At 48.1% G+C, this 15,533-nt stretch overlaps 1 protein-coding gene across 1 annotated transcript in view; it reads right to left on the bottom strand.

The window, feature by feature from the left end:
* csad (cysteine sulfinic acid decarboxylase) overlaps nt 1–15,533 on the bottom strand; it is a 79,545-nt gene that overhangs the window by 9,156 nt on the left and 54,856 nt on the right. Inside the window, exons 8-11 of the mRNA XM_038786316.1 lie at nt 13,972–14,026; nt 12,742–12,858; nt 10,772–10,836; nt 3,479–3,560 (exon numbers count right to left, since the gene is read on the bottom strand). Coding sequence (XP_038642244.1) covers nt 3,479–3,560; nt 10,772–10,836; nt 12,742–12,858; nt 13,972–14,026 — 319 coding nt within the window. The remainder of the gene's footprint in view (nt 1–3,478; nt 3,561–10,771; nt 10,837–12,741; nt 12,859–13,971; nt 14,027–15,533) is intronic.

Raw genomic sequence — 15,533 nt, 5'->3', positions numbered from 1 at the left:
ATTCGATCCCATAGGGAAAAGAGATAAAGAGCGGAGAGGGCGAGACTGGTGGAGGAGATACTCTGAGTGGGCAGGAGATACACGGAGGCCCCTGAGGCGGGGCTACTGAGGGAGCGGCGGAGTCTGCAGGCGGACCACAAGGAAAGCGGTAGCACAGCTGAGGAAGGCAAGGGGGGACAGTCTATGAGTACGGGGAGAAAGCGAGTAGAATGCTGGCACACCAACTGCGAAAGAGGGAGGCGGCCAGGGAAATCGGGAGAGTAAAGACTAAGGAGGGTAACACGGTCTTGGATCCGGGGGGGGTGAACCGAGTCTTTAAGGAATTCTACAGTAAACTATACGGATCGGAGCCCCCGACGGGAGCGGAAGGGATGAGGCAATGTTTGGACCAGTTGAGGTTTCCAAAGGTGGTGGAGGGGCTGGGTGCCCAATGGAATTGGAGGAGATTGTCATGGGTATAGAGGGCATGCAATCGGGTAAAGCCCTGGGGCCGGACGGTTACCCAGGTAGAATTCTATCAGACATTTTTGGAAATATTGAGCCCACTCCTGATGAGGACCTTCAATGAGGCCAGAGAGAGAAAGGAACCCTCCCCCAACAATGTCACAGGCTTTGATCTCACTCATTCTTAAACGAGGGAAGGACCCGGAACATTGTGGGTCATACAGGCCGATTTCGCTTTTAATGCCACATTGCTAGCTACGATTCTGGCCACAAGAATTGAGGATTGTGTCCCAGGGGTGATAGAGGAAGACCAGACTGGGTTTGTTAAAGGCAGACAACTCAATACCAATGTCCGGAGACTTTTGAATATTATTATGATGCCCTCAGAGGGAGGGGAGGCGGAGGTGGTAACAGCGATAGGCGCAGAGAAAGCCTTTGACCGGGCGGAGTAGGAGTACCTGTGGGAAACGCTGGGGAGGTTCGGGTTTGGTGAGGGCTTTATTGGCTGGGTGAAATTGCTGTACCAGGCGCCTGTAGCAAGTGTATACCGGCTGAGGTCGGGGTACTTCGAGGTTCACCGGGGAACGAGGCAGGGGTCTCCCCTCTCCCCGTTACTATTTGCCCTAGCTATAGAACCGCCAGCTATGGCACTGAGAGCCTCGAGGAACTGGTTCGGGGGAGGGGAGTGTGGAACATCGGGTCTCGCTATACGCGGATGATTTGCTCCTGTACATTTCGGACCCTGTGGAGGGGATGGGGGAGGTTCTGCGGATCCTGAGGGGATTTTGGTAGTTTTTCAGGGTACAAACTGAACATGGGAAAGAGCGAGTTGTTTGTGATCCAGGCCAAGGGGCAGGAGGAGAGACTGAAAGAGCTGCCGCTCAGGATGGTAGAGAAAAGTTTTCGTTACCTGGGCATACAGGTGGCCAGGAAATGGGATGCCCTGCACAGGCTCAACCTGACCCGGTTGGTGGAACAAATGGAAGGGGACTTTAAAAGGTGGGACATGCTCCCGCTGTCACTGGCGGGGAGGATGCAGGCCGTGAAAATGAATGTCCTCCCCAGATTTTTGTTTGTCTTTCAGTGCCTCCCTATCTTCATCCCGGAGGCCGTTTTTAAGCGGGTGAGTAGGAACATTACTGGCTTTGTCTGGGCGAATAAGACCCCGCGAGTAAGGAGATCGCTGTGGGAGCGCAGTCAGGGGGTGGGGTGGGGTGGGTTGGCGCTGCTGAACTTTCGCAACTACTACTGGGCGGCCAATATAGCTATGATTAGGAAGTGGGCGATGGGGGGGGGGGGGGGGGGGGGGGGGTGGGAGCAGCTGGAGGCAGTGTCATGTAAAGGTACTTGTCTGGGAGCTTTGATAACGGCTCCTTTGCCGTTCTCGCCAACCCGTTACTCCACAGGTCCGGTGGTGGTGGCGACACTGCGGATCTGGGGACAGTGGAGGAGGAACAAGAAGGTGAGGGAGCGTCGGTGTGGACCCCGATATACAACAATCACAGGTTTGTCCTGGGTAGGATGGATGGTGGGTTCCAGAGCTGGCAGAGGGCAGGCATCAGAAGAATGGGAGATCTGTTCATAGATGGAAGCTTTCCCAGTTTGAAGGCGCTAGAGGATTTAATCTGCCGCCAGGAAACGCCTTTAAATATCTGCAAGTACGAACCTTCCTGAAAAAACAGGTAGTGGCCTTTCCAACACTGCTGCCACTGAGGATACAGGACAGGGTGGTCTCCGGCACCTGGGTGGGGGAGGGGAGGGTGTCGGATATCTACCAGGAACTACAGGAGGCGGAGGAAACCCCGGTGGAGGAGCTCAAGGGCAAGTGGGAGGAGGAGCTAGTTGGAAGCGGGTCTGTGGGCAGAGGTCCTGGGCAGGGTTAATTCCTCCTCATCATGTGCCAGGCTCAGTCTAATTCAATTTAAGGTGGTCCACCGGGTACACATGACGGCAGCGAGAATGAGCAAGTGTTTTGGGGTAGAAGACAGTTGTATGAAGTGCAAGGGTATCCCTGCAAACCATGTCCACATGTTTTAGGCATGCCCGGAGCTTAGAGAGTTCTGGCAAGGGTTCCCGAGGGCAATGTCCAAGGTGCCCAACAAACGGGTGGTGCCGAGTCCAGAGATAGCGATCTTTGGAGTGTCAGAAGACCCGGGAGTTCAGGGGGCGAAAGAGGCCGACGTCTTGGCCTTTGGCTCCCTAGTAGCCCGGAGACTGATTTTATTAATGTGGAGGGACTCGAAGCCCCCGAGTGTAGAGACTTGGGTTAACGACATGGCTGGGTTTCTCAGCCTCGAGAAAATAAAGTTTGCCTTGAGAGGGTCTACGCTAGGGTTCTCTCGGAGGTGGCAGCCCTTCGTCAACTTACTCGGGGGAAATTAAAATGTCAGCAGCAGCAGCAATCCGTGGGGAGCGAGTGCTTCATTGGGATGGTGTGGGAAGACTGGGTCGCATGGGGTATTTAATTGTTATGGTATATTCTCTTTTCGCACTATGTTAATGTTCACTCTAGTTTGTTTTGTTACTATGGTTACTACTGTTTTATTATGAAAAATTCTGCAAAACCATAATAAAAATACTTTTAAAAAAGAATATAATTTGTGTATATAAAACATAATAACCAAACTGTATATAAACAGTGCCTGCATGCATAGATTGCAATTCTAGATTCAGACCATAGGTGGCGGGGCGACAGGAGGACGTCACTGGAACACATGCCACTTGTGAGACACAGAACCTGGACAGCACAGAGACACAACCTGGACGGCAAGTACAGGTTGTAGTTACAGATCGTGCAGTTCCGGAATCATCAGTAATTAATCATAGCTGTTTGTATTTAGCGGTCTTATCCAACTGTAATCTTAGTAGACATCATAGAAATCCTTTCGTGTTTCAGTTAATTAATTAACCAGTTTTGTTCATTTACAAAGCCTTATGTTCTCTGATCACTTCAACCACAAAAACTTTGCCATCCTTGCACACAGAGAACATTACAACCCCTTTGTGACTGAATGATGAGAGGATTTATACTCACAGTGTTGTCTTTGAGCAGCAAGGCGGCACACTGCAACCCTGCCTGCAGCATTTTGTGTGGGTTCCACGCAACGGAATCAGCCCTAGGGAAAAGCAGTGATGCAATTAATGTCATTCAAGTGCTTGCAACATAGTTGTCCCATCAAAACATCAAATGTTGGGTGGCAGGGGGAGCGCAGTGGTTGGCACTGCTGCCTCACGGTGCCGAGGACCCTGGTCCGATCCCGGCCGTGTGGAGTTTGCACATTCTCCCCGTGTTTGCGTGGGTTTCACCCCCACAACCCAAAGACGTGCAGGGTAGGTGGATTGGCCACGCTAAATTGCCCCTTAATTGGAAAAAAGAATTGGGCACTCTAAATTTATTGAGAAAAACAAAAACCATCAAATGTTGGAAAAGCAGAGCAGCAGCCAACGTTCGAAGGGGACTAAGCTCATGTTCTGCATGGAAATACTCTCCAATCCTGCTGAAAAGACCACCCAAACAAACATTCACCTCATGCTTGACTCACCTGCTGTGTATTTTCAGCTTCTATTTCAGAATGCCACCTTTCGCAGGCCTCTTAGTTTTACGTTTTCAATTGTTCCCTCCCTGGCTGCGGTTTTCCCACAATGCACTACTTTGTCACCAAGGTAGCAGGGGGCAACCTAGGCTAGGCCTCATGTACTAGATCACCACTCAGTAGCAGCAAGTATAGAGCTCAAACCTGGGCCAAGTCACAGGCAGCTAGAAAGGCAGAGTGATAGATACCGGAGGGTGGAATTGAGAAACAATTGAACAACTGCTCGATGCCCTTTTGAAGGCACAGGGGTCAAATCCTCACTCAAGCCAACTTTAAAAAATAAAGACCCCTTAAACATTACACAAGGTCTATTTTTAAATACAAATAAACATTTTGACAAGTGAAACATTTAGCTCCCATCTCCCTATAACCCCCCCCCACTTTTAGCTGCAACCCAGTATTCCATTTATATCATCCGCGACATTCCTCAATTAACTTTAAAAAGAATGGGCGCGATTCTCCGCCCCCCATGACGGGTCGGAGAATAGCGGGAGGGCCTTCCTGACATTTTTCCTGACCTCCCGCTATTCTCCCCCCCCCCCCCCCCCCCCAACGACACGAATCGCTGCTCGCCGTTTTTTACGGCGAGCAGCGATTCTCCCCTAGCCGATGGGCCGAGTTCCCAGGCCTTTACGGCCGTTTTCACGAATGCAAACACACCTGCTTTCACAGTTTGTGAAAACGGCCGCAAAGTGCCATTCTGGAGAACCATGCCACCGATTGGCACGGACGCACCACGGCCGTGCCAAGGGTGGCATGGGCCTGCAATCTGTGCCCACCGATCGCGGGCAGCGGGTCCGAACCCCGCGCACTCTTTGTTCCTCCGCCGCCCCACTGGATCAGTCCGCGGGGCGGCTGAGGGGCATAACGGCCCGCGCATGCGCGGGTTTCACGCATATGCGCGGTGACGTCATCCGCGCATGCGCGGATTGGAGCCGTCCAATCCGTGCATGCGCAGCTGACGTCATCGTTTGCATCAGCCGCCGTTAACCTTGGCGCGCGGGCTTAGCGAAATTTGTTAAGCCCGCGATGCCGAGGTTCACGGGGCCCCGCTGCTAGCCCCGACCGGGGAGCAGAATCGGGTCCCGGGAGGGGGTGCGGAGGCTGCCGTGAAACACTGCCAGTTTCACGGCAGCCTTCACGACTCTCCGCATTTGCGGAGAATCGCGCCCAATAAATTTAATGTGCTCAATTATTTTTTGCCAATTAAGGGGCAATTTAGCGTGGCCAATCCACCTACCCTGCACATCTTTGGGTTGTGGGGGCGAAACCCTCGCAAACACGGGGAGAATGTGCAAACTCCACACGGACAGTGACCCAGAGCCGGGATCGAACCTGGGACCTCGGCACAGTATGAGGCAGCAGTGCTAACCACTGCGCCATCCTATTCCCCATTGAACTTGCATTCATATTGCACCTTTTAATGCAGAAAACACATCGCAAGGGCTTCACGGTGAGATAATGATTTAAAAGAGGCACAAAACCATTAAATCATCAGCTTGGATAGGTCAAACAGATATGAAGAGAGGCAGGTAGAGAAGCAGAAATAATTCAAAAGCATCAGAGGATTAGATAGGGTGGACAGTGAGAGCCTTTTTCCTCAGATGGTGATGGCTAGCACGAGGGGACATAGCTTTGAATTGAGGGGAGATAGATATAGGACAGATGTCAGAGGTAGGTTCTTTACTCAGAGAGTAGTAAGGGCGTGGAAGGGCATTTAAATGGTCATTGGATAGACATATGGATGATAAGGGAATAGTGTAGATGGGCTTTAGAGTGGTTTCACAGGACGGCACAACATCGAGGGCCGAAGGGCCTGTACTGCGCTGTAATCTTCTATGTTCTATTGAGGACCCGGCAAAAGTCACCAAAGGAGAGGCAAAGAGTGAGGGGAGAGGCATCAAGATCAGAATTAAAGGAAAGGTGGCAAATTGTAGGGCTGGAGAGGAGGTCTCAGAGATAGGGAGAGTTTGACTACCTGCAGGGATTAGAAACAGTGGTGTCCACCAGGGGGCGAGTGTAACACTATTTAGATTCGGATTATACAGAGAAAGACATGTATTTACATGGCGCCTCTCACAACCGCAGGACATCCCAAACATTTTACAGCCAATGGAACAATTTCGAAGTGTAGTCACGGTTGTAATGCAGAAAACGCGACAGCCAGTTTGTACACAGTAAGATCCCACAAACAGCAGTGCGACAATGACAGACTCATCCGTCTTTGCTTTGTGATATCGACCGAGGGGTAATTGTTGATCGCTGGGGAGGATTCCCCTTCTCTTTGAGAGAGTGCCATGGGATGCAGAGGGGAAAAGATATTTTAACCTCAGTTTAACATCGCATCCAAAAGATGGCATCGCCGAGAGAACAGCACTCCCCAAGGAGTGCACTGGGAGTGTCAGCCTGGATTGGGTCACCTATTAAAACTTGCATTGCGCATTTTGTCCAAGGCTACTAGAATTGCTGGGGGGGGGGGGTTTGGTTAGCTCAGTTGGCTGGACAGCTGGTTCGTGATGCAGAGCGACGCCAACAGCGTGAGTTGAATTCCCCGTACCGGTTGAGGTTACCTTGCCCCTCGCCTGAGCGTGGTGACCCTCAGGTTAAATCACCACCAGTCAGCTCTCTTCCCCCCCCTCAAAGGGGAAAGCAGCCTATGGATATCTGGGATTATGGCAACTTTCACTACAATAGCACCTTCTTGTGGCCATTAGTCAAACCAGTTTCAAATTGGGTGCTTTTGAACTCCATGTGCGTGTGGCACACGGGTCTCGTTTCTGTCCTGCAAACGAATGAGAAGTTTTTTGTTCTTGCTGAGAAATTATTTTAAAATTAGAGTCCTAGTGAAAAGGCTGTTTGCACGCGCGGACGGACTGACCTTCCAAGATGGTTGCATTAACAGGCATTATTGGATGAGTAGGAGAGTATAGACAGGACAAAGAGTCTTTTGGTGCATTATGTAGAGTGGCTAAAAATGTTTTTCACTGCTCACCCCCAAGCCAATAGACGTGCTGCTGTCAGACATTTTTGCATAAGCTTGAGAGTTACTAAAGTCCCAAGCCATTGGAGATTGCAGAAGCTATTGGCTTTGAACAAAGAGAAGGTGCCCATTGAGAACTTCATTGTGGCTTGTGTCCATTCAGTGTATCTTTGGAGAATTGTGAGAACACAGTGTGGCACACGTTCATAGAATTTGCAGTGCAGAAGGAGGCCATTCGGCCCATCGAGTCTGCACCGGCTCTTGGAAAGAGCATCCTACCCAAGGTCAACACCTCCGCCCCATCCCCATAACCCAGTAACCCCACCCAACACTGAGGGCAATTTTGGACACTAAGGGCAATTTAGCATGGCCAATCGACCTAACCTGCACATCTTTGGACTGTGGGAGGAAACCGGAGCACCCGGAGGAAACCCACGCACACACGGGGAGGATGTGCAGACTCCGCACAGACAGTGACCCAAGCCGGAATCGAACCTGGGACCCTGGAGCTGTGAAGCAATTGTGCTATCCACAATGCTACCGCGCTGCCCATGTGGAGTTTAAAAAGTGAACGTATTCGCAATACGTTGCTGACATTGCCAAAGTTAATGTGCGATGTGGCTGGTCAAACAGCATTGTCCATGGACATTGTGGCCAAAAGGCCACTTCAGATGGTGTCCTGCATAGGATGCTGGGAAAAGTGGCCAAGTTTAAGGACAAGCAGGCTGCAGCTCAAATAAACACTGATGAATAAAGTGCAGCTCAGACTCTACAATACACAGGAAAAAGGCCATCTCTAGGCCATCCCAGGAACAATAGAACTATCCTGTTAATCACACTTGTTTACCAGACACAGTGGCACCTAAACTCCTCATTTGGAAGGGCCTACCTGCCCCAAAACTCGCAGGCACGGCCACTAAGTGCCCACCCCGAAATCCATGTGGCAGCCCCTGATTGGACCTGATCGATCAGGCTGATCGAGCCCTGATCAATTGATTGGCAATGACCCAGAGACCGGCCAAAAGGGCACGAAATCCAAGCAGGTTAAAAGGTGCTGTACCATCTTAGAATCGTTCTGAACAGCAGCAACGGAACAACAGTGACCTTCACCATCCAACGTGAGGAGGACCATCACCCGACCAACAGATGGGAGACCAGAGCCAGGGACAGACCAGAGCAAGGACCGGACACTGGGGACTACAGGATTCAGCACACAGATAAAGGCCAATATCTGTCCGGTACTTGCTACTCACTCTGAAGTTAAGTCAAGGTCCCAGATGAAGTTGTAGTACTCTGTAGTGTAACTTACGTTGATGGTGTGATTGTGTAACTCTAATATTGTATGAATGCAAATAAATACGGTTTGATTTAAACAAGTAGACTTTCAGTCATTTCTCCACTGTGTACGGGTTAAGACACACTGGTAGCAACAACATGGTCCAACATCGCTCAAGAGGGAGTCAGAGTTATCAAACACCAGTTGTCTGCTGAAGTAAGGAAGCTGCTGAGTAAGCAAACGACAACAGTTAATAGCAGCAGTGGTACTGCAAAGTCCTGATACTGGTGCTTAGGCCAATACTCACAATCCCTACAGTGCAGAAGGAGGCTATTCGGCCCATTAAGTCTGCACTGACCATTCGAAAGAGCGCCTTACCTAGGCCCAATTCCCTACTGTATCCCCATAGCCCCACCTAACCTGCACGTCTTTGGACTGTGGGAGGAAACCGGAGCACCCGGAGGAAACCCACACACACACGGGGAGAACGTGCAGACTCCACACAGACAGTGACCCAAGCCGGGAATCGAACCCAGGACCCTTGAGCTGCGAGGCAGCAGTGCTAACCACTGTGCTGGGCACAGAATTGTCCATTTGTGAGAGTAGAGTAAGAAGGGCCATCTTACGAAGGCACGTTGAAAGAATGTAAACAGCGATAATACCGGCGAGAGGAAACACCAATCATGTGTATGACTGTCGAACGGCACAAGGTCAATGAGGGGGTCTGTCGAGCCCCATAAGATCTGAAGTACAAGAGTGTCCAGTGGAAATTGGCAGGGGCATTGTGGTCCACGTAACGTTGCATGGAGATCCCAGAAAGCACGGTCAGCGTGATTCCTGAATTGTTATACTGTCAAAAGTTGAATCGGCATCAACTGGAGAAATGGCACACAGAATTCCAAAGTTATGGAGGAGAGGAAATTCCCTAATGTGGGGGGAACCAATACCCATTATTGTAGCGAAGGTTGATATTCCAGCTTCGGGAGGAAGAAACTGGTCAAATTGGAACAAGCTTTTGAGTAGAAGCAAAATTCACAATCCAAGCCAACATGATCGCAAAGTACCCTCAGGAGTTTAGCATAACTGGCAAACTGATTGAAGGATAAATACCAGTGTACGGGTTTAGTGCAGGTCTTGTCCAGCCTAGGGCACTGGACAAGGGTAAATAGAACAAGAACTGGAAAACGTGAGACAAAAAACATTGGCCCAGATCTTCTAGTCTCTGGATCATCGCAGAGCGGATGTACCCTGGAAGACTGCACCCCTCAGGATGTCCCAATGCGAGGACTCAGTGGGAATTACCCGGGAAGCTTGAAGTGCTGATGGGCAATTTCCTCGCTCCCCAGACCCTGCATAAAAAGTTGGCTACTTTAAGAGTTGGGAGACTTCAGACAGTTAGAATCCATAGAATCCCTACAGTCCAGAAGGAGGCAATTTGGCCCATCGAGTTTGCACCGACCCTCTGAAAGAGCACTCTACCCAGGCCCACTCCACTGCCCAATCCCAGCAACCCCACCTAACCTGCACATTCCTGGACACTAAGCGACAATTTAGCATGGCCAATCCACCTAACCTGCACATCTTTGGACACTAAGGGACAATTTAGCATGGCCAATCCACCTAACCTGCACATCTTTGGACATTAAGGGACAATTTATCATGGCCAATCCACCTAACCTGCACATCTTTGGACACTAAGGGACAATTTATCATGGCCAATCCACCTAACCTGCACATCTTTGGACACTAAGGGACAATTTAGCATGGCCAATCCACCTAACCTGTACATCTTTGGACACTAAGGGACAATTTAACATGGCCAATCCACCTAACCTGTACATCTTTGGACACTAAGGGACAATTTAACATGGCCAATCCACCTAACCTGCACATCTTTGGACACTAAGGGACAATTTAACATGGCCAATCCACCTAACCTGTACATCTTTGGACACTAAGGGACAATTTAACATGGCCAATCCACCTAACCTGTACATCTTTGGACACTAAGGGACAATTTAACATGGCCAATCCACCTAACCTGTACATCTTTGGACACTAAGGGACAATTTATCATGGCCAATCCACCTAACCTGTACATCTTTGGATACTAAGGGACAATTTAGCATGGCCAATCCACCTAACATGCATATCTTTGGACACTAAGGGACAATTTAACATGGCCAATCCACCCAACCTGTACATCTTTGGACACTAAGGGACAATTTAACATGGCCAATCCACCTAACCTGTACATCTTTGGATACTAAGGGACAATTTAGCATGGCCAATCCACCTAACCTGTACATCTTTGGACACTAAGGGACAATTTAACATGGTCAATCCACCTAACCTGTACATCTTTGGACACTAAGGGACAATTTAGCATGGCCAATCCACCAAAATGGTAAACCAGGATGCCAACGCGTGCATCTTTAGAATGGAGCTAAACAGCCAGTGGATTTTTACAGTGCCCACCTCTCAATTCCAGTCAGCAGGTATCGATGTTTCCTGGAGATGAGGATACTTCCACCCCAGGCTGCCTGTTTGATAAGAGTAAAAAGCGAAGAGTGAGGAACAACAAAGGCAAGAGCACAACATTCAACAGCATTTATATACACCCTGGGCATCAGAGTCAACTAGATAGGGGTCAGCACTAACACACAGTTCCAGTGGCTCCAAAATGGACGCAGGCCTATGGCCGTACTGGCCTGAAAATGCACGTTCACCGAAGCAAAGCAGTCTCAGGCATGTTTAGCACTTAGATGGGATGAATATCAAGTGCAGCAAATTTCCTGGGTTGCCGCTATGGAGAAATCATCGGTTTTAAAAAGGATGTGCTGGCCTTGGAAAGGGTCCAGAGGAGGTTCACAAGAATGATCCCTGGAATTAAGAACTTGTCTAATGAGGAACGAATGAGGACTCTGGGTCTGTACTCGGAGTTTAGAAGGATGAAAGTGGATCTTATTGAAAATTACAGGATACTGCGAGGCCTGGATAGAGTGGACATGGAGAGGATGTTTCCACTTGTAGGAAAAACTAGAACCAGAGGACACCATCTCAGACTAAAGGGACGATCCTTTAAAACAGAGATGAGGAGGAATTTCTTCAGCCAGAGGGTGGTGAATCTGTGGAACTCTTTGCCGCAGAAGGCTGTGGAGGCCAAATCACTGAGTGTCTTTAAGACAGAGATAGATAGGGTCTTGATTAATAAGGGGACCAGGGGTTATGGAGGGGAAGGCAGGAGAATGGGGATGAGAGAAATATCAGCCATGATTGAATGGCGGAGCGGACTCGATGGGCCGAGTGGCCTAATTCTGCTCCTATATCTTATAGTCTTATGGAATCGAGCATTCAAATCCCCATGGTGCCTTCGGCTCATATTGCTGTTAGATCACGAGAGGTATAGTCAGATGGAGACTGAAATGGTGGTTGGTGGGTTAGGCATATGTGCAAATCCAAATATTTGCAAAAAAAGTGTGAAGGTTGATTCCATAGTGCATTTAGTCTTAAAGTTGCATGGACAGATTGTTGACCCTATTTCTCAAAAGGTTAAATATCCTGCTAAAAGATGCAAGTATGATTAATGCAGTGGATCGGAAAAAAACAGAAGAGGTTAATGAGAAGTGTGAGATCTGTAAAAAGCATCAGAGGACGCCGCCATATCTTATTGCGAGCTTTCCATTGGCGCTTGGCTTTAATGAGGTAGCTGCGACAGATCTAAAGGTCTGGGACAAAGAGAAATATTTGCTGGAGGGGCCAGTAAGAAGGGAAATTGGTGCAGCACTTGTGTATTCATGTTTGTTCCTAGTTGGAACAAGGTCACTTTAAGAGTCCCATCACGTGACGCATTGAAGACAATCAGCCGTTTGCGCGGGCAGTATATCTTTGCCGCCTGTTGAGAAAACACCTTTCCAATAAAGCTCTTGTCTTTTGTACTTTTGTGGTCTGCAAGCTTATCATCAATTCGCAAAGCTTATAAAATTTGCGCTTCAACTATAGCTGCCAGTTATCCTTGCACAGGGCAAACCAGCCAGTTAATTTTTAATATCCGTCACGTTCCTAACTGCCACACCCTCTCGCAACACCGGATGCCAGGGATGCATGAGGACTGCTTGTGCCCAATGTTGCCCAGATGCAAAATAAATATTCCATCATCCTGGCATCTGCCTCTCACTGGAATACGCGTGCTCATATTTGGATCGAGATATTATATGCCCGACACCTTTGGCTGAACATTTGGCATTCACCAGCGTGGAACATTCCCCATCAATTCTCCTCCCTTCGCATCCAGTTTACACTGTAACTAACCAGGAGAAAAGACCCATGACGAGACAACTGGCCAATATCAGGTCAGTCATACAAGGAACGCAATGCATTCAAACATTCCACAGGTTAAAGCGATTCAGACACCCGCTGTAATCACTGGATTCGATCATCCCACTTACATCAACATGAAGCCAGACTCCAAACTTTTCGCAGATGTCCGCAATTTCAGGCAGGGAATCAAACGCTCCGAATACAGTCGTTCCAGAGGTAGCACAGACCATCAATGGAACCACGCCCTGAAACCAGAATAGGATTTAGCAACACTCGGCATTGCTGCACCTCCCTCCGAGTGCAGAATTGAAGCTGGTGGGGGCCCGCAACCATTGCACGCCATCTCCCCCCCCCCTTCCTGTAACTCTCTCACTAACAGCACTGTGAGTGTACCTACACCACATGGACTGCAGCGGGTTCAAGAAACCCAAACAATTTCTATTTGTTAAACTGCGAGGAAATGATCTGACCAATGTGCATCTTTTCTGTTAAAACATAAGCTTCAATTTAAACACAGAATTAACCACATTAACATCAAAGAAATAGCTTTAAAATCATCAGTGAAACAGTTCTTAAACACAAGGAAAATATTAAACTTATGCCTTACACATTCGCTATAAATATTCCAACCAAGCAACCCTAATGCAGTTCAAATGCTTCTTATAAATAAATTTAACAGAACAGGTTTACTTGCTTATCTGTGTGGAGACGTTTTTGGAGAGATAGCCTTTCAAGAGCAACCCGAAAATGCTTCGGTCTTATCAGAAGCTTCTGCTCAACCGGACAGCATTTGGCAAAACTGCTGCTCAACTTAAAATCCTGCAACAGACTGCAAAACTACAGGCAGACCTGGCTCCTCCCATTAATTATAATCACCTGCGTCCCACTATGATATTCCATCAGCTGTTTAGCTAGGGCTACATACAATCCCTCAAATTATCAGGGAACCGCCAGCAAGCATAATAAAGTTATTTGTAAACAAGTGAATGTTTACAATCAATCATGACCTCACCTTTTACGACCTCTTAATTGCAGCTTTATTGGCCAGGATACCTTAATCTACCTTTACTGCAAACAAATATATACCGTAACCCCGGTTTTTAATTGCTTACATTCATCACACGTGGAAGAAGATTCAGCATGATTTGTATATCTTTTCTGGGGTCTTTCTTTTGCATACCATAGCTCCCCAATCTGTGCTGATCTCGATCAAAGCAGACATGGATTTGCAACCAAAGAGTCACACAGTGGGGTGAGATAACGGCAATGTAATGATGTCTGCAACCCGGATACCAGGAGAGGGGGACGTCAGTAAACAAATAGACTAGCACTGTCCACTTAATGCAAGTGGAACCTACCTTGGACTTTGCTGCCGAAATTTCCTTTTCCAGTTCTTTTGGAATCATCCTCCCCCTGTTCAATGTTAAAACAAACATCATTTGAAGCATGTTACAGGCTTCCCTGGGGAAACACACACCCGGATAAAGCAGCAATGGAGAATATTCAGCGGAGAGTGTCCAGTTACAAGCTAGACACATTCATTTGATGAGAAATGGTAGATCATCCAAAGCTAATGGAAACAACATTTGGAATAGAGGCAGAAAAAGGAGGCTGATCATAAATACCATGAGCAAAATTCACTGGATCATCAGGAAGATTCAGAATAATACAGGAGAGAAGTGAAAAAGAGGGAACATGCGAAGGAAAGAGAGGTTCTGAGAAGAAAAATGGGCAGACAATATTAAATTGAACCTAAACACCAAGTGTGAGCAGTTAGCTAGGGAAAAAGTTGAGCCTTGTAAAGGTTCAAGGCGGCACAGCCGTTAGCACTGCTGCCTCACAGCACCAGGGACCCGGGTTCAATTCTGGCCTTGGTGGTGTTTGCATATTCTCCCCGTGTCTGCGTGGGTTTCGTCCGGGTGCTCCGGTTTCCTCCCACAGTCCAAAGATGTGCAGGTTAAATAGATTGGCCGTGATAAATTGAACATTAGTGTCCAGGGATGTGCAGGTTGGCTGGGGTTACGGGGATGGTGCAGGCCTGGATTGAGACTTGAACTCGGGGTGGAGGGTGGTGGGGGTGAATGAGGGCCCTGGCATGGATTGTTCAGTAGTGAAATCACAAAATATCCGCAGACTTGCCCCAGAGTAGATGTCCCAACAGATTCTATCTCCCGGAATTGGAAACGGGCAGTGGTAGCAATAATTTGAGATGACATCAAATGTGTGTTGCGGTCCAGCAGCTTCGCCCACTCCCGAGAAGTACAAGTGAATGTCAGGAAAGCAGAGGTAGTTTTGGGTGGGCTATATTTGTGTTGATAATATTGGAAACAAATTATAGATTTAAGTGGGGTTCATTTAGTGGTTTGATGCAAGAGGATTAAAACTCTAGTTAGGTTCATGCCAGACAAAGGTATTTGGACGGGTGGCATGGTGGCACAGATGTGGAGTTTGCACATTCTTCTCATGTCTGCAACCCAACGATGTGCAGGGTAGGTGGATTGGCCACGCTAAATTGCCCCTTAATCGGAAAATAATAAATGGGGAATCTAAATTTATTTTTTAAAAGTAAGGCTTTCGGAGTGTCGTTTTAGCTGAATTCATGACAATTGGGGGTAGGAAGCGAGACAGCGTCCAGCTCTCAGCTTTGCTAGAAGAAAATCCATACTGCGGAGCAATGGTTAAGAAAACATGCCAGAAATCTAAAGAACGGCTTGTTAGGAAACTGGAGAAATGAGAGACATTTCCAATAGTTTTAAGTTAGAGAAACTGGAACTAGAGCAGAGTATTGTTCAGTAAAGCCACAGATAAAGCTGAAAAGGTTGGACCATGAGAGGCCAGAAAGATATCTGAAGTAGTTCTTTTTTTTTATATAAATGTTTTTTTATTGAGTTTTCATATTTTATATATGACAAATTACAAG

The sequence above is a fragment of the Scyliorhinus canicula genome, chromosome 28 (genome assembly GCF_902713615.1).
Source record: "Scyliorhinus canicula chromosome 28, sScyCan1.1, whole genome shotgun sequence".
Classification (NCBI taxonomy): Eukaryota; Metazoa; Chordata; class Chondrichthyes; order Carcharhiniformes; family Scyliorhinidae; genus Scyliorhinus; species Scyliorhinus canicula.
This window is presented reverse-complemented; position numbering and strand designations above follow the sequence as displayed.